The sequence below is a fragment of the Lolium perenne genome, chromosome 6 (assembly GCF_019359855.2).
Source record: "Lolium perenne isolate Kyuss_39 chromosome 6, Kyuss_2.0, whole genome shotgun sequence".
NCBI classification, from domain to species: Eukaryota; Viridiplantae; Streptophyta; class Magnoliopsida; order Poales; family Poaceae; genus Lolium; species Lolium perenne.
This window is the reverse complement of record NC_067249.2, coordinates 214,218,156-214,238,313: the sequence shown is the minus strand read 5'-3', so window position 1 is coordinate 214,238,313 and position 20,158 is coordinate 214,218,156. Positions and strand designations below refer to the sequence as shown.

Here is a 20,158-nt window from a genome sequence, read left to right as displayed (position 1 = left end):
ATGGTCTCCTAAATTCAGCACGTCCGAGTTCACGCGACGCTCTGATCTCGACAGTCGACACCACCACGGAGCAGGACGGCCGACGCGGACGGCGAACCTGCCGCGATAACTGCGTCGCCATACTGCGCTGTTGACCGTCTCTCCGTCAGCTCGTGACACGCACGCTGCTTAGTGCTTACCAAGCAGATAGGGCAGCCTACTAAGAGCATCTCCACCGGCGCTCCCAATAGCGGTCCCGATAGCATTTTAGGGGCCGGCAGCGAAAATGGGCTCGCACCGGCGCGCCCCAAACGGCGCCGGCCAATTTTGGAGCCCAATAGAATCGCCGGCAACCCCGTGCCGGCCCCTCGCGAATCGGGCGCGCCGGCACCTCGCGACACGTCTGAAAACGAGTGTGGGCTCCGCCTGGCAGCCAGACACACCGTTTTCCCACCTCCTACACACGCCCGAGCCGACTCCCACCCCTCTAGATCGCCACCGTCGCCGTCGCCGTCGCGCCCACCCTGCTTGCAATAGACACCGCCGACTGTCTAGGAACCGCCGTCCATCGACATGGCCGTCACCCCCTCGACCGGCGGCCGCTGTTTCGCCCGGAACAGAGCTCGCCACCACATCGATAGTATCGCCCCGCCCGCAAGGTGTTCGTCTGATTGCCGCGATGGACATCGACGACGAGATGATGGTGCAGCTGTTCACGGAGGAGCAGAACGCTCAGGCTGTTCGGCGGCAACAGCAGCTGCTGCTTCTGACGAACATGCTGCACGTTCGCTAGCCTTTCTTCGTCGTGCCTCGGCGCGGCGGCTCAAAGCCAGGCAAGAGAAGGAACATCAGCCGACATCGTGAAGCCGGCGCAATGCTGCTTGATGCCGACTACTTCAACGACGATGCAAGTCATTCGCCGAACGAATTTCGGCGCCGGTTTAGGATGAACAAGGACCTATTCTTGAAGATTGTCCACGGCGTCAGAGAGTACAACACGTACTTCATGGCCAAGAGAGATTGCACAGGTTTGTGGGGCTTCACCTTAATTCAGAAGTGCACTGCTGCAATGCGCTGTCTTGCATACGGAGCTCCTCCAGATATAGCCAATGACTACCTACGGATGGCAGAGTCGACATGCACAGAGACTCTCTACAAGTTCTGCCGAGCCGTCATAGCGGTGTTTGGTAAAGACTATTTGAGAACACCAAGAGCAGATGATACAGCTCGGATCCTGCAGAAGAATGCAGCAAGAGGGTTTCCTGGGATGCTCGGAAGCATTGACTGTATGCATTGGGGCTTGAAGAATTGCCCTTTTGCTTTGCAGGGGATCTACAAGGGCCATACTGGTGAGTGCAGTGTCATTCTTGAGGCGGTGGCAGACCAGGAGTTTTGAATTTAGCATGCATTTTTTGGCATGGCAGGACAGACAATGATATCAACATGCTGCAGCGCTCTCCGGTGTTTTCCAGGCTAGCTGAGGGACAAGCTCCTGCCGTGAACTTTGAGGTAAACGGCCACGCATACAACAAGGGGTACTATCTAGCTGATGGTATCTACCCGACGTTGAAAGAACATCTCTCACATTATGTTTTGTGTGTTTGATGTCAATATATATGATACACTAATGTTTGTTTAAGTGGTACAGGGATTACATAGATATTTATTCTTGTGTGCTGGATTTGATCGTGTGTCAAAAAGGATTCAGAAAAAGTTTGGCCAGGCCGGATAATCCGGGCCGGATATTGTCAAAATATCCGGCCCCCCTGTTTTTGGCTAAGTGTTTCAGGGATTTTGGCTCTGGAAGGGGGCCGGACATTTGGCCGGATAATGTCCCGGTATTGTACCAGGGCCGGATTATCCGGGCCGGATATTTTGGAAATATCCGGCCCCCCCGTTTTTCGCTAAGGACTGGAAGAAAATCAACTCTGGAAGGAGGCCGGACATTTGGCCGGACATTGTCACTCTTTTGCCCCGAAGACCGGATTATCCGGGGGGGGCGGATTATCCGGCCCTTACTTAGGCCGGATTATCCGGCCCCCCGGAATCTGCAACGGCTCCATTTTGAGTGGGGGTATAAATACCCCCCTTCTTGCTCCTTGCCTCTTTGCTCAATCATTGCACAAGAATTCTGCCAAGACACCTCCATTAGAGCCAACTCAAAGAAAGTCAAGATTTGCAAGATCTCCTTCCTCCCCCAACCAAATCTCTTGATCTTTGGAGATTCGAAGGAGAAGACACCGATCTACATCCTCACCGAAGCGTTCTTCATTTCCCCCTCTCTTGTTTGAGGGATCTCATGCTAGTGTTCCTATTTGGTTCCCTAGTTGATTTGTGTTGATGTATTGTTGTTGATTGTTGTGTTGTAACAGATTTGGGAGCCTCCAATTAGGTTGTGGATGTGTGCCCCAAGAACCTTGTAAAGGCCCGGTTTCCGCCTCGAGGAAATCCCTTAGTGGATGTGGGCTAGGCCTTCGTGGCGTTGCTCACCGGAGATCTGAGTGAAGCCTTCGTGGCTGTTGGTTTGGCTTTCGTAGCAACCACACTCCTCCAAACGTAGACGTACCTTCTTGCAAAGGAAGGGAACTACGGGAATCATCTCCGTGTCATCGCGTGCTCCACTCTCGGTTACCTCTATCCTATTCTCTCTATCTTGCTTAGTTGGTAGCCTTGTCATATAGGTAAATTCACTTAGTTGCATATCTAGAGAATTTACCATTTGTGTCAAGCCTAAATTGAAAAAGAACTAAAAATTGGTTAGCACCTATTCACCCCCCCCCCTCTAGGTGCGGCATACGATCCTTTCAATTGGTATCAGAGCCTCGGCTCTTATTTCGGGCTTAACCGCCTAAGAGTATGCCGGACGAGGAGTCCTCGGAAGGGGCCGCCAAGATGGTCTCCGTGGAAGACTTCAATTCGTTGAAGTCCTCCGTGGAAGCCCAAATGGAAAGCATGAAAAAGATGATTGCCGAGCTTTTGGCTCCGGCCCTTCCCAAGGCTCCTAGTGTAGAGGTTAAAGACACGGGTGTGTTACATGAGGGAGAGGCTTCGGACTTACCCTCATCTACCAAACCCGTGGAAGGTGATAACTTAAACACTATCAAATCCCCCATTGCATCTCCCAAGGGAACTAGTGAAAGTGAGAGCTACAATCGAGTACCTCCACCTTTCCAATCACCCGATATACCTGTTCCCATGCCTCATTTGAACATTAGGGGCGACCCACCTAAGTTTTCTATTGAGGATTTCGATACTTGGCAATTTGAGTTCCGCTCTCATGTTTGTAGTGCCTCCAATGAATTATGGAGAATCATCAAGGTGGGCTTCAAGCCATACAACCCCGACAATTTGACTAGAAGAGAAGCCATTGAGAGTCAACTCAACAACACCGCCTTGCACATGATTCAATCAAGTGTGGGGACAAAGGAATTGCATCGTGTCCGGAACTACACCACCGCCAAGGAAGCTTGGGAGGGTTTGACCGCGAGTTGCATTGGAAGTGAGAGCACAAGGAGGAACAAGTATAATGCTCTCAAAAATAAAGCCGAAGGGTTCATGAGGCTTCCGGATGAAGATCATGAAGATATGTATGGAAGACTTCTCACCGTTGCCGATGCCTTCCGGCTCGTTGGTGCCACCCACATCAATGATTCTTGGATCAAGGAGAAGTACATTGAATGCATGATGCCATTTGTACCCATTGATGTCAAGACTCTTGTGGGAAGGGAATGCTATTCCTCTCTCACCTCTCAACAAGTTGTGCACGAATTGCAAGCTCTCAAGGTGCTTGAGGAAACCTCTCATGATTCTCGCAATCGTGCTATTGGGATGGCAAAAGGTTCCAACCTTGCCTTGGTGGTCAACTCCGTTGAAGAAGTGGTTCCTCAAGAATCTTATAGAGCATCTTGGAGTATGACTTATCCGGAAGATTTGCAATGCCACTTCCATGATCACATGGCCTTCCATGCAAAATCCTTTTGGGTTGATCCCTCCAAGGCCAAGGAAGACAACATCAAGAGGAACAACAAAAATGGGTTCACAAGCTTTGGTCCAAAGACAAGATCATGCTACAATTGTGATGACAAGCGCCACTTCATTGCCGAATGCCCCTATGAGAATAGAGAGCTTCATAATGGGAGGCTCATTCCCAAGGACAAGAGCAAAGACTCAAAGGGCAAATATTCAAAGCCACCCAACAAGAAGTTCTACAACCATAAGACCAAGAAGGGCAAGAGGCCCTCAAGAGTTGTGCTAGTAACAAGGGAAGAATATTCTACCGATGAAGTTGAAAGTTCTAGTGGCGATGAAGATGAAGAAAGCTCAAAGGAATTGGCCGCCATCGCCACCACCAACACACCCTCTTCATCTCTCTTTGAATCTCCCAATGAGAACCCTCAAATCAAGAATGCACATTGCTTCATGGCAAGGTCCTCCTTGGACACACCTATTGTGCTATCAACTCAAGAAGAGTATACCTCCGGAGATGATGATGTTGATGATGAAGAAGATGCAACCTCTAATGGATTGGTCGCTCTTGCCTCCCTCTCCACTAACTCTTCATCACCAAGTGAATCCCCCAATGAGGTCATTCATGTGGAGGAAGAAAGTTGCCTTATGGCTAAATCCTCCGAGGTATCATCCCCTAACCCCTCTATGCCTAACATATCTAGTGATCTAGGGGTTGATGATGCTAGTCTAAAAGTGAAACAAGAAATGCTAGATTTTGATGATTTCATTCTTAACCTACAAGGTAACACTAAGAAGCATGTTTCTAGCCTCATGGTTCGTTTAGCTCAACAAAGCGATATGCTTGAGAAAAAGGGTCAAATAGAGAGAGAAGACTCTCTTGAAATCCATGCTCTTAAAAATGCTCTTGAGGAAAGTCAAGAAACTATAGCTTCTCTTGAGGAGAGGCTAGAAACTCTTGAAGAGCCTCAAGATAAAATTAACAAGCTCACTAAAGCTAGAGATCTTGCTAGGGCTAAGTTTAAAGTGCTTAAAAAGGAAAAGGCCCAATTTGAGGTTGATCATGAGAAACTTGTGAAAGATCTAGATGAACTAGACAAAGCTCACAAAGCTTTGAAGAGTGAATACACACTCTTATCCAAGTCTTATGAGCAACTTCAAATTAGGCTTGCCTCATATGATGTGCCTAGCTCCTCTACTCCTTCATGTGATCATGCAAATGTTATTGAGGAAAATGCTAGGTTGAAAGATGAACTAGCTAGGACCTCCTCTCCCCAAAGTAAACTTTCGTTGGATGATCTTTTGAGTAAGCAAAGATCAAACAATGGGAAGGAGGGACTTGGTTTTAATTCCAAGGCTAAAAAGGCAAACAAGAAAAAGACCAAGCCCGCACATGAGAAAGCTAATGGTGAACCCCGAAAGGGCAACACCATTAATGATGATGGTGCGGGAATAGACAATCCTCACTATGTTCTCTTTAAAGATTATTATGGTGATGTTTATGCTAAGTATGTTGGTCCATATGATGGTTATGTTGCTTGGTCTATTTGGGTCCCAAAGACCCTTGTTGCTAACAAAAGAGGACCCATTGAAAAATGGGTACCTAAATCCAAGAATTGATCTCATGTAGGACTATGCCGCCGGAGGTTCAAAATGGGTACTTGATAGTGGATGTACAAGTCATATGACCGGCGGCAAGAACCTCGTCAAGGAGTTGAGGCCTAATGTAAATGATATCACCGTCTCCTTTGGCGATAATTCTACATCCGAGGTATTGGGTTTTGGCAAGGTTGTGGTTGCACACAACATTACTCTTGTGGATGTCATGCTTGTCAAAACCCTTGGTTACAATTTGCTTTCCGTTTCCGCCCTTGGCAAGATGGGTTTCGCCGTCTTTATTGATAATGATATTGTGGTCCTCTTGTGGAGCAAGACTCTAAAAGTCGCATTCGTTGGGTATCGCGAACACAACTTGTATGTGGTGGACTTTTCGGGGACCACCACGTCAAGTGCGATGTGCCTATTCGGAAAGGCGGACGTGGGTTGGCTGTGGCATCGCCGCCTAGCCCATGTCAACATGAGAACTTTGCAAAGTCTTCACAAGGGGAACCATATTGTGGGACTAATGGAAAATGTGTCTTTTGCCAAAGATCGTGTTTGTAGGGCTTGTGTTGAAGGCAAAATGCATGACTCTCCGCATCCAAGCAAGACCATCATCTCTTCCAAGAGGATCTTGGAGCTCCTTCATGTGGATCTCTTTGGTCCCGTTACTCATGCAAGTCTTGGTGCGAAGAAACATTGCTTGGTGATTGTTGATGATTACTCAAGATACACTTGGGTCTACTTTCTCAAGACGAAAGATGAGACTCAACAAATATTCATTGACTTTGCTACCGAGGTGCAACGCCAACACAACCTCCTCATTATGGCAATAAGAAGTGACAACGGCTCCGAGTTCAAGAACTACACACTCAATGACTTTCTTAGTGATGAGGGGATTCGTCATCAATATTCCGCTGCTTACACCCCTCAACAAAATGGTGTTGCGGAGAGGAAGAACCGGACTCTTATGGATATGGCAAGGTCTATGATGGCGGAGTATAAATCCCGCTATAACTTTTGGGCCGAAGCCATCTCCACCGCATGTCACTCCTCCAACCGGATTTATCTCCGCAAGGGCTTGAACAAGACTCCATATGAAATACTCACCGGCAACAAGCCCAACATCTCATACTTCAAGGTGTTCGGTTGTAAGTGTTTCTACAAAATCAAAGGAGTTCGTTTGTCTAAATTTGCTCCTAAAGCTTTGGAGGGTATATTTGTTGGTTACGGTGCCGAATCTCACACTTATAGAATCTTTGATGTATCCTCCGGGATTATCATTGAATCTTGTAGTGTGAAGTTCGAAGAAAATGATGGCTCCCAAGTGGGGCAAGTTGATGTTTGTGCAGGTGATGAAATACCTCAAGATGCCATAGTAAGAATGGGTGTGGGATTTTTCCGCCCCATTGAGGGACACGGTGTGGCGTCTCGGGAAGGACTATGCTCTACCACGGTGGAGCCCTCATCTTCTCAACATCAACAAACCCCATCAAGTGAAGCAAATGATGCACCAACCCAAGAACAAGAACAAAACCCTCCCCCTTGTGTGCAAGATCAAGGACAAGATCAAGGACAAGATCAAGAACAAGATCAACCACGGATTCATGATGGATCCGATGAATATCCTTTCAACATTCTACTCTCACCGGATAATGTCCAAGATCAAGCACATGAGGATGAGCAACCTCAAGTAATTGAGGAAGCTCAAATTGAAGGTCAAGACGGGGACCCAAATGATCAAGTTGATCAAGTGACACCTCCAAGGCCAAGAAGAACCAAGGAGGAGATCGAGGCCCGTCGTTTGGCAAGAAGAGATAGGACCCTTGAAATTCGTGGACACACTCATGATAAGGTCCTTGGTGATGTTCGAGCAAAAGTCTCCACAAGAAGGCAATTGGCTAACTTTAGCAATCATCATGCCTATATCTCCGTAGTGGAACCCAAGAAAGTATTTGAAGCTCTTGAAGATTCGGATTGGGTGGAAGCTATGCATGAGGAACTCAACAACTTCAAGCGCAACAAAGTGTGGACCTTAGTAGAGAAGCCAAAGGAGTGCCGCAATGTTATAGGCACTAAATGGATATTCAAGAACAAGCAAGATGAGTTTGGAAATATTGTGAGGAACAAGGCAAGATTGGTGGCTCAAGGTTTCTCTCAAGTTGAAGGAATTGACTTTGGAGAGACCTATGCTCCCGTGGCTCGTCTTGAGTCCATCCGTATCCTTCTTGCTTATGCATCGCATCATAACTTTAAGCTTCAACAAATGGATGTGAAAAGTGCTTTTCTTAATGGTCCTTTGCATGAAGAGGTGTATGTTAAGCAACCCCCGGGGTTCGAGGATCTCAACTTTCCTAACCATGTCTACAAGCTTGATAAAGCACTTTATGGTCTCAAGCAAGCTCCTAGAGCTTGGTATGAGCACCTTAAGGAATTGTTGGTAGACCGTGGGTTTGATGTTGGGCTAATCGACCCCACTCTTTTTACTAAGAGGGTCAATGGGGAGCTTTTCGTTTGCCAATTATATGTTGATGATATTATATTTGGCTCTACTAACAAAGCTTTCAATGATGAATTCTCAAAGCTTATGACCGATAGGTTCGAGATGTCTATGATGGGAGAGATGAAGTTTTTCCTTGGTTTTGAGATCAAGCAATTGAGAGAAGGAACCTTCATCAACCAAGCAAAATATCTCCAAGACATGCTCAAGAGGTTCAAGATGACCGAGTTGAAGGGTGTGGCCACTCCTATGGTTACCAAATGTCATCTTGCTCTTGATCCCAATGGTAAAGAAGTGGATCAAAAGGTATATCGCTCCATGATTGGATCCTTGCTTTACCTTTGCGCATCTAGACCGGACATAGTGTTGAGTGTTGGTGTGTGTGCAAGGTATCAAGCTTCTCCTAAGGAGAGCCACATGATGGCTCTCAAAAGAATCTTTCGATATTTAGTTGATACCCCAAGATATGGTATTTGGTACCCCAAAGGCTCAAGTTTTATTCTCAATGGATATACCGATGCGGATTGGGCGGGTGACAAGGATGATAGGAAATCAACTTCCGGGGCTTGCCAATTCCTTGGTAGGTCCTTGGTGTGTTGGTCTTCTAAGAAGCAAAATTGCATATCTCTCTCCACCGCCGAAGCCGAATATGTTGCCGCCGCAAGTGGATGCACTCAATTGTTATGGATGAGGCAAACTTTAAAGGAATACGGTGTCATTTGTGACAAAGTGCCTCTATTATGTGACAATGAAAGTGCTATCAAGATTGCCTATAATCCGGTGCAACATTCAAGAACGAAGCATATTGAGATCCGGAATCATTTCATTAGGGATCATGTTGCCGGGGTGATATTGAGCTTATCTATGTTCCTACCAAGGATCAACTTGCCGATATATTCACGAAGCCTCTTGATGAAGCAAGGTTCACTTATTTGAGGAATGAGCTAAATATCATTGATTCAAGGAGTATAGCTTGACCATCTTGCAAACACACCTTCGTCTCAAAACTTTATTTGGTTTAGATGTGGGCATGGAAATAGGGGGAGTGCGGTTTAAATTATTGAGCTATTCCTCCCCCCATAATGCCAACATTAAAGATTTCATTCTCGTTATATCATATTTTGATATGTGAGCTTAAATGATGAGTATTGGTTTGGACCCAAGATATATCTTCGCGGTGCCATACCATAACACTCATATATGGTGGCCTAGGCCACCACACTCTTCTTTGTGAAGAGTTGGAGTTGTTTGGTTTTTCATTGGATTTTATTGACATCTCCATGTTCTTATGGGAAATCACTCTAGTTTGGCCTTATTTGCTCATATCTTGCAAACTTGAGTGACCATGTACCATTAACAGTTTGTATCTTCTAAAACCTAAGCCTACTCTCCCCTATAAGCCATTTCCATCTTGCTCATTTGTCATGTTTGGTAAAAAACTTGGAGTTTGAGGTTTTTGGTCGGATGATCTAGGGTGCTCCATCTTATTGGTAAATTTGTACCTTATATGTGACGTGATACTTTATTACATCATATATGGGACTTGCAAATAACCAACGAAAGATGGGCTGGATTTCAGTGATTACGGAATTTTCCGAACCCGGATAATCCGGCCCAGCCACCCCGGAATATCCGGCCCGGCCGGATTATCCGCCCTAAGCTAGGGCCGGATTATCCGGCTGGGCAGATCTTGAAAGGGTTGAGTCGAGCGCGCAGGTGCCCAATCGCTTCAGACCTTCCCCCCCACGCGCCTCTCTCCTCTTTCTCCTCTCAAGGCCGCCGGATCTCCTCCTCCTCGCCGGAGACGCTCCATCCGCCCCCTCTCGGAGTTCTTGGGTGGATCGGGTGCACCTCCTCCCTAGCTACCTTCTCCACCAAGCGGTTTCCACAATGGATGTGGGTATGATTCACAATCTCTAACCCTAGATGTTGTGTTTTATATGTGCTATTTTCTTGGTGGAATTGGTGTCTAGTTGTTCCAAATCATGAGTAGTGTACTCCTCTTGCATGCTATGAGGCCGATCTAGTCTTAGACATGTTTTTGATTGGAAATCTGCACATCTCGCAGGGCCGGATTATCCGCCCCCCGAGCAGGCCGGATTATCCGGCCGGGCCGGATTATCCGCCCCCAGGGGCACCGGATTATCCGGCACAGGAGCTTCATCGCCGCTGCAGTTTTGCTTCAATCTATCATGTTTAGACTTGTACCAACTTATAGCATGCTTCTCGAGTATTTTACTATATCTTACATGACTTATGAGCATTACCTTCTCTTTGCTACCCGCCTTTGCTTCTCACAGGCGGTGCTTCCCGGGGTGGTCGGAGACGCCAGAGGCATGATCGATCTAGTGACGAGTTTGCACCCAATGCTCCTCGCAAGTCGGTCACTTCAAGAAGGAAGAACAAGGAAGTGAGGGAGAACTACAAGGCCATGGATCCAGTGTCTTATTCCGCTCTCCGCTTGAAGAACTGGTATGAAGATTTGCCAAGAGATGAAGAGATAGAGGGCAGGAGATATTGGTGCATGGAGCAAATGTACATCTACAAGGACATCTATGAGCCAATGAAGAATCTGAGACCCATGCAAGCCATTGATGTGGACATTCTAGCTGAAAACGATCACTTTGAAGATGCTATCTGGGTTGTTGGAAGAATGGGCTTGAAAGATATCATGAAGATTCAATGTGACTATAGTCCAGAGTTGGTGAAGCAATTCTTTGCCACTTTGGCAATCAAGACTGATGAGGAACGCACTATGGAATGGATGTCTGGCTCCACACACTGCAGTGCCACTCTGCACCGCTTTGCCAGTATTCTTGGAGTCTCTATTGATGAGGGTCGTCGTCTTCATGGACCACAACAGGCAGATAAGAATGCTCTTGCAAATCTCTATACCTCAGAGGGAAGGATTGGTTTTACAAAGGGGCTGCTTCTCATATACAGTCAGTTGCTTCGGTTCTTTCGGGCAACCATTTGCCCAAGTGGTGGTAACAATGATGCTATCCGGGGAGTTCTTGTAGATCTTATGCACCTCAGCTATAAGTGTGCTCGTGATGGTGATGAAGTGAGGGACTACACTCTTGATATCATGGACTTTATCTTCCATGAGATCCGTGATGCCATGGTCTCCCGGACCACCATACCTTATGCACCCTACATCCAGCTTCTCATCAACAACTACGTATGCGTGAGTGAAGATTTGAGTGGGTATCCGTTGGTGAAGCACCATGTCAAGAAGGCCTACAAGCTCAAGCCGGTCTCTTCTGCCGTTCTGCACGACTCTTTCATGGGTGATGCTCGTTCTAGTGGTGTTGCTCCTGGTCGTCATCCCGATGTCCCGGCTATGAGGAAGCAAGTGACCCGGCTTAGTTGGTTTCAGCGTCACATCCTTTGCATGAACATTGAGATCCATAAGGAGAACTATGCAGCTAGCCGTGAGCGTTCTGAGATCAAGCATACTCAGGCGGTTATCCTTCACAAGCTTAGTGGTGATCAAGGTCCCCCGCCTCAGCCTCCAGCTCACCCGGGTTACTCTAGGTGGCACTCTGCACAGGTTCCTTGGAGTGATCTTGATGATTGCCTTCAGAGGTCCAACACATCTCGTCGCTCTCCGGATGCTCCTGACACTGATGAAGAGGAAGAAGAAGAAGAAGAGGTGCAAGAGTCCGATGATGATTATGCCTCCGAGTGATTCCCATGGGACGTGTAGCATCGCGCTTGTCCCCTTTTTGGCGTCTCGATGCCAAAGGGGGAGAAGTGTTCTATTAGGATTCTCGGGGATTTGCATGGTTTGGGCTCAAGCATATGCGTTTATCATTCTTATATTGCTTGTGTTCCCGCTTATTTGAACTATTTGGTTTATTTGTGTGCCGTTCAAAACTATGTGCTATGAGGTGTGAGACATTGTTATGGTTTTCGGATTTCTATTTGTTGAGATCAAGGATATTTCATTATGTGTGATGCTATATCTCCGTATTATATATCTACACATGGGTATGACTTCCTTCATCCTATCTCAACTTCATTTGTGTCAATGTCTTTTGTTAGAGCTCATGTTGGATATCTCTTGTGTTGAGGCACCATACTTCTATGTGTTGTGTATTTGTATTCAAATGCAAATTACTTATATGCACACATGTAGGGGGAGTGCCTCTATGTTTTGCCATCATGCTTGTCTCTATAGTGATTCTATTGCAAATCCATATATTGTCATCAAACACCAAAAAGGGGGAGATTGAAAGAACATCTCTCACATTATGTTTTGTGTGTTTGATGTCAATATATATGATACACTAATGTTTGTTTAAGTGGTACAGGGATTACATAGATATTTATTCTTGTGTGCTGGATTTGATCGTGTGTCAAAAAGGATTCAGAAAAAGTTTGGCCAGGCCGGATAATCCGGGCCGGATATTGTCAAAATATCCGGCCCCCCTGTTTTTGGCTAAGTGTTTCAGGGATTTTGGCTCTGGAAGGGGGCCGGACATTTGGCCGGATAATGTCCCGGTATTGTACCAGGGCCGGATTATCCGGGCCGGATATTTTGGAAATATCCGGCCCCCCCGTTTTTCGCTAAGGACTGGAAGAAAATCAACTCTGGAAGGAGGCCGGACATTTGGCCGGACATTGTCACTCTTTTGCCCCGAAGACCGGATTATCCGGGGGGGGCGGATTATCCGGCCCTTACTTAGGCCGGATTATCCGGCCCCCCGGAATCTGCAACGGCTCCATTTTGAGTGGGGGTATAAATACCCCCCTTCTTGCTCCTTGCCTCTTTGCTCAATCATTGCACAAGAATTCTGCCAAGACACCTCCATTAGAGCCAACTCAAAGAAAGTCAAGATTTGCAAGATCTCCTTCCTCCCCCAACCAAATCTCTTGATCTTTGGAGATTCGAAGGAGAAGACACCGATCTACATCCTCACCGAAGCGTTCTTCATTTCCCCCTCTCTTGTTTGAGGGATCTCATGCTAGTGTTCCTATTTGGTTCCCTAGTTGATTTGTGTTGATGTATTGTTGTTGATTGTTGTGTTGTAACAGATTTGGGAGCCTCCAATTAGGTTGTGGATGTGTGCCCCAAGAACCTTGTAAAGGCCCGGTTTCCGCCTCGAGGAAATCCCTTAGTGGATGTGGGCTAGGCCTTCGTGGCGTTGCTCACCGGAGATCTGAGTGAAGCCTTCGTGGCTGTTGGTTTGGCTTTCGTAGCAACCACACTCCTCCAAACGTAGACGTACCTTCTTGCAAAGGAAGGGAACTACGGGAATCATCTCCGTGTCATCGCGTGCTCCACTCTCGGTTACCTCTATCCTATTCTCTCTATCTTGCTTAGTTGGTAGCCTTGTCATATAGGTAAATTCACTTAGTTGCATATCTAGAGAATTTACCATTTGTGTCAAGCCTAAATTGAAAAAGAACTAAAAATTGGTTAGCACCTATTCACCCCCCCCTCTAGGTGCGGCATACGATCCTTTCAGACGTATGCTACATTTGTGAAGACAATTCCCTCTCCATCAAACGAGATGGAAGCCTATTTTGCAACATGCCAGGAAGCAGCACGCAAGGATGTTGAGCGTGCTTTTGGGGTGCTTCAGCAGCGTTTCGCTATTGTCAAGTACCCTGCTCTCACTTGGTCTGAGGCACAGATGTGGGAGGTGATAAACGCCTGTGTGATCATCCACAACATGATCATTGAGAGCGAGCGCGACGCACCTATGCAGGATGATCATCCATTTGATTATCAAGGGCCACTAGCTGAGGTAGAGCATGTGCCCCAAGAATTTGCTGCTTTTCTTCATATGCACAATGAAATTCGAGATGCAGGTGTCCATGCACAGCTGAAGGAGGATCTAGCTGCGCATTTGTGGGCGAGGAGAGGAGCAGCCAACAATGCATGATTTTATTTCTATTTGTTTGCCTTGATGAATAATTTAAGTACTATTTATTTGTTGGGTTGTATGAATAATTTAAGCATTATTTGTTTATTGGGTCGTATGAAAAATTTAAGTACTATTTGTTTGATTGATTGTATGAATAATTTAATTCTATTTGTGTGATTGTATGAATAAAATATGATCGATATATTGTTTAAAAATATTGTAAAAAGAAAAAAAAATTGGAGCCCTCGTTTGGGAGTCGCCGGTGTGGAAACTGCTTCCCTAAATGGAGGATGCAGTGCCAATGCCCCCCAAACAAAGGTGCCGACGCCCCTGCCGGCGTCTATTTAGGGGCTACCGATGGAGATGCTCTAAGCATAGTACATGATAACATGAACAGCCTAATCAACGGGTTGCGCTGGCAGCAGGAAAGCCATCACGACTCCGATGGCTAGCCGCATCTCCGCAGATTATCATTTCTTTTCGAACGACCGGCATTTGTTGGGATTATAAAAAACGAGGCACCCATCCGTCGCTGTGTAACTTTTTTTCTTTAAAGACAAGAATGCTGGATACAAAAAGGAGAAGAATGCTGGGAACAGTTTTCTGTAATTAAGATAGTATTGTGATGTACTGATGTTGGACTCTGGCTTGTTTTCACGAGGGTGTTGGTTGGAGGGCGATCAGGAGAATCGGCGAGCGACATCATCACGGTAGAGGCAGCGCTGGGAAGAAAAGAAGAATGATGATGAGCTAACAAAACATCAGAGGAGTAATATATAGTGACACAAGTATGCGTAGATGAGGCATGATATGTGTCATTTATCACGGTGCATCTCCATAACGCTGATTTTTGGAAGGATTGGAACCGCAAGGGTTTCATTTTTTCCTAGATTCAAACTACAAGGAGTTCATGCAAGTATGACTTTTTAAATATGGGGAAACGAAGAGAATTACTAGTAAAACCATCGTCAGAACAAACCACATGAGGACTACTTCTAAAGCATTAAACTCTGTCTTGCGTTCGAGGCAGGCCAACGAACTCTCCCAGTTTAGTACAACCACAAACTTTCTTGACGCATGGATATCACCACGACGGAAAGAAAACCCCACTAAAAACACAAGAACAAAAACTTAGGCACAACAGCCCAAAAAGTAGAGAATTCATCCATCAAGCAGTTGCGAGGGCCTTCCTTGTGGCGCCGCTCTTCTTGTTTTTTTCTCCGAAGATACTTCTCCACATTCTTGATTTTCCGCTTGTAGGTTGTAACCTTACCGTTTAGGAGGCAATCTCCTTGCCAGATTCAGGGGAAGCCGCCTACTTACCCTCTAGATTGATGAGTAAGTCACGAAACTCTTGTGCATAAATAGCCGCAAAGTTGACGCATGTGCAATGACAAAGCAACATAGTGAAATGAAAATAGTATAGTTCATTTACTCAAGGAAATATAGAAAAAAAGCATGCCCATTGGTTGACTAACTATAGGACAAATAGTTAATGCATGTCTTAGAAAACTTATCCGTGGGAGATAACAAAATAAAGCTAAAAATTAATACGAGAGCACAATCTGTTCCATTGTTCTCTGAAATTCACATGAGAAGTTCGCAATAATACCAAAAAAATCATCTGGTAAAGATTGTGCGCGCCTACCTAGAGAGTGGGTTAGAATTCTTTTTAGAAACATCGTTAGTATAGTTCAATTGATTGTGTCTTTTCTTTACTTGACCAAATGGAATATTATCAACTTATATACGTGCACATGTCATTCTTCCCGCTACAAAGAAATATGTGGATGCCATGAATGTGATACTTATAAACTGTTTCCCTAGAGAAGAAAGTGTCTATTACAGTTTTGACTCAGTAGTGGATAGTAACACAGAATCTACCGACCTAAATACATGAACTCTGTGACAGCTAATGGCCTTCCTCAAAGTGTCAGATGATTAATTGTTGAGTGATTTTGATTTGGAATTTAAATCTTCCTAATGGATTATGTAATGGCACAAGGCTCATACTTAAGGCATTCAAGATCATAATATTGGTGCATAAACTATTGGTCATGTTGGGAGCGCATATTCATTCCAAAATTCACTTATATCCGCATGAGGATCATGTACATCCCTTAGATTGAAAAGAAAGATAATTCCTAACCCACATAGTTTTAACGTGACAATCAATAAAGATGAACAATCAAACCATTCCAAATGTCTGCATCAAATATTCTAGGGAATGTGTTCTGCAAATCTTCATGGTCATCTATTGGACAAGGACTTATTCCACATTTCTATAATAGTTCAAATCCTTGTGATGATTTAATTTCTCTCACGTGTCCAAGATGTATAATAATTTTTTTCCTAAAACATCTGCACATGTGCCTACAAATATTGATCAATTAATTGTCCATAACAAAAAAATTATAAATAGAAAAAATAAAAGTAGCATTACAGCTAAATTACTGGAGCACTGCTTATTGGACAGAATGTGTGCAACTTTTTTTCAGCAATACATTCCATGTTCTATCTATTACATGTTGGATAAAACAGTTCTCACTTACTTATATTAAACTTTTCAACTTCTTATATTCCATTTTAATAAACATATTTTTAGTGATGAGTTGGTACTTTAACTTCTACAATTTAGCTAACATAACCAACATTTCCCTCAAGCTTTAAATATTGATGTACATTGTTTTGTTATACAATTCAAGCATCCAACACCACAAACAATCTCATGTCACGTGGAAGTGAATTTGAACACAAGATTGAGATCTATACATTCGAAGTATATTACACCAAACCTGAGCAAAGTGAAATTGGAAGAAGACAAAATCATATTCTTGCCGGACATTAATTTCTGAGTTAGGATGTGTGATAGTGTTTTTACAAGCTTGGCCCTGAATATGGTGATATATGTTTTAGAGTTTATGGTTGTCCATTAGATATGTATTAAGTAGAAAACTCTTGAATATATGAGGTGTCTTCAAGTGTTGCTACATTTACGCAACCTTGTTGATACATTTGACATAGTCCATGTTATATTCACATTGGTTCTTCTCCGCTACAAATTTCATGGTATTCCATATCAATACAACCGGTAGTACACATATGAAGTGGTTTTCCAAAAATTATTATGGACTTCATATGAAGTGGGTATAAGAAAATAAAATGTATAAAATGTTAATGAAACCACTAATTCATGTAAGCACAAATGTACTTTATTATTTATTTAGTTACGAATATGTGGTATTTTCCTAAACTAATAAAAACATTAAATACAATTTGAAATGTGTTTAATAATTCCTTTAAACACAACTCATAGTTTATATATATAATTCAAGTTTGTTATAACAAAAAATTGTTATGATGCCCCTAATTATGTATAAAATGTACTTCAATATTTGTTTGGTCATGGATACTTTTTCTAAACTAAAAATACATCAAATTCACTACATTTATTATTTTTAATGTGCGTACACAAGTCCTTTAAATCCAACCTCTAGTTTTCACATAGAATTTAAGTTTATTGTAAAATAGTAAATATTTATGCAGGTCCTATAAATTGGGCCTCCAATTTTATTGTCTAATTTTCCTCTCATGTTAATTCTAAATTTCTATATAAAAATATTTATTATTAGATACAACCTACTTTAAATATGGACTCATGTCTTTCTCTGTAAGTTAGTATATTGTGATGATGGACTCTAGAGAACTGGCCTACGAATTTATGAGCCAATCATTTGCATCATTACGCAGGAGAAGAATGATGATGAACTCACAAAACATCATGAGCATGATAGTGATGCATATATGAGACATGATGTCTAACAGTTATCACGGTGCCCCGCCATATAAATTTTATGAAAGAATTGGAACTAGAAGGGTTTCATGCAAGTAAACTTCAGTTTGCATCATCATATATAGGTGCGCTATACTAACGGCATTTTGTGTGTGCCACTTTGATCTCTTTTATTGAATTCTTTTTGAAGAGCATAACCGTAGGGGAAGCCCTGCTGTGTGCATTTTATTTTATTTATTTCCAAAAGGAGTCACCCAAGTACAAAGTTACAAAAATGTGCCAAGGAAGACAAAAAATGTAGTTGTAAAGGTATTGATGATCCAATGTAGTAGCATCTGCACCATGGCTGGCTTCACACGATGTTGGTGTAGCAAAAGATCACATTGAAATCTTACTTTCCATCGCCCAAGAGAGCGATTTTTTTGTTTAAAAATCAGGTCATTCCTTTCTATCCATATATTCCATGTAGCGCATATTGCAACTTCCGTAAAACAAGGTCCAGAAAACAGGCAACGTGCTAGTGGAAAATGGGAAGATATGGGCTCTGAGCTATCTCAATGAAAGCTAGCAAAGTCTCAACAAGAGACTGCGAATGGACATTGAAAGAAAAGGTGATCCCTTGTCTGTAAAACCTGATTTGAGCACAGAACACATTTTTTTGACTGTGAGTAGAACACATGATGGCCCATCATTCAGTATCCAGTTCTTGCGGCACATCAGATCCTTGGTATTCAAGCTATCTTTCATGAGCAACTAAGCAAACACATGGTGCTTCGGTAAGCCTTTTGATTTCCAGATCAACTGTAGTGCTTGATGAATGGGAGCTTTAGCAAAAATGAAGTGTAGAACTTGGCCAATGTGTAAGTGGAGTTTCCCCAAGGGAAAAACCTAGAATCCTTTTCACTGGGGCTCGATCAATATTAGCCCCTGCAAGTACAACTGCACTTGATTAAGCTCCTCGAATGATTGGGCCGATCTTGTGTTGGGCTCTGTGATTGCGTAAGAAGGCTATTGCACTTGACAAGAAGGAAGTCTCTTACCCATTGCAGGTTATACACTAATATATACATTTGTTCCGTGTGTAATCTATGATCCAGAGCGCCCGGTCCACAAGGAGCTCTTTGCATCCATGACTTCACAGCCTCAATGTGTTTGTGCATTATTGCATCGATGATTTGCAGAGTGATTAGATTAGATTCTCTCTTTCTAAACATTCTGATCTTCTGGCTGTTAAGGTCGGTGCTTTAGATTTAATTTGATGTAGTACACCATGTGATGCCTTGAACTGAACTATTGCAAGTTATGGCATTTCGAGATCTTCCGGCGCATGCCAAGTTGGTCGTCCTATGGGCCCGTGGCATGATTGTGTGCAAGATTTGTGTCCTTGCGTCCTCGGAATTACTCAACAGAGCGACGCACTATATATTCCTTGAGAAAAAGAAGTGAAGCAACGATGAGGTTTTGATTGTTAAATGATAGGCACGGCACTTTCCCATGTGAAATCATATGAAGGAGTTGTTTAATTATGAAATACATGTTGACATTGCTTATGCTACCAAATCTTTGTGGCATATATGTACCTCTTCACATTCGATCAGTGAGTCAAACAAATGCTCTGCTGTATCGTGTATGCGTATCCTCCGTGGAGAAAAGCTTCAACCCCCAGGAACCAAAAGTCTAAACGGCTGCTACAAAAACAGCATAAAACTGTATCGACAGTTCTACCTGACAGCATATATATGATGAAACAAATGGAATCGGGCAAGCAGGAGGAAGCAACGAATAGGAGCCCGTCTGATTGCCCATTTGGTACGGACTACGGAGGAACAATCCCCCAGGTCGACCATTGCTTCCGTCCACCGTTCGACAGCTAGGAGGTGTTGTGGTGACCCTGGAACGGTGGAAGCTGACAAAGAACAGCCATCCCAGATGCTGCCAATGGTCACTGCACGGGCACGGGCGCTGGTGCGGGATCGCTCACAGCGCCATCTATCAGAAATGTCCACGGCGATGATGAGGCCGGCTGGTAGGGTTTGGTAACAACTGAATACTGCTCTGCCGGTACCAGTGCCATAGCGTAGCAGATTAATTAGCAATGTAATTTACTGATAGATTAGAAATGTAGTAGATGAGGCTAGTGGTAGAGTTTGGTAACAACTGAATAGAGCTCTACTCTGCCTGATAGTAGCAGCATCGATCAGTAGGGTTTGGTGGCAACTGAATACTGGCCTGCCGGCTGCCGGGTAGTAGCAGACTGGAAGTGCCAGTAACCCATGCAAAAGCAGATTAGCAATCTATGTTACTGTTAAATTACATCAGCTCTGCTCCTGCTGGATGGAACGCCATGGTCCCCTGTCGAGCTTCTCCTACCACTAATTTAATTTGCTGTTTTGGATCTCTTCGCAAGCTTTGGTTCGTGGAAGCCAGGGGAAATGAGCTTCATCT

The 20,158-nt window shown here is 44.2% G+C and overlaps 1 protein-coding gene across 1 annotated transcript; it reads left to right on the top strand.

Annotated features, from left to right (window-relative positions):
• Positions 1-853: 853 nt before the first annotated feature.
• LOC139832624 (uncharacterized) lies at positions 854-1,375 on the top strand. The gene has a single exon (XM_071822421.1). It carries the CDS (start codon positions 854-856, stop codon positions 1,373-1,375), a length of 522 nt encoding a protein of 173 aa, XP_071678522.1.
• Positions 1,376-20,158: the final 18,783 nt, after the last annotated feature.

What these genes read in the sequence shown, in the direction of transcription:
- LOC139832624 (XM_071822421.1), top strand. Translation starts at nt 854, where the DNA reads ATGCTGCTTGATGCCGACTACTTCAACGACGATGCAAGTCATTCGCCG.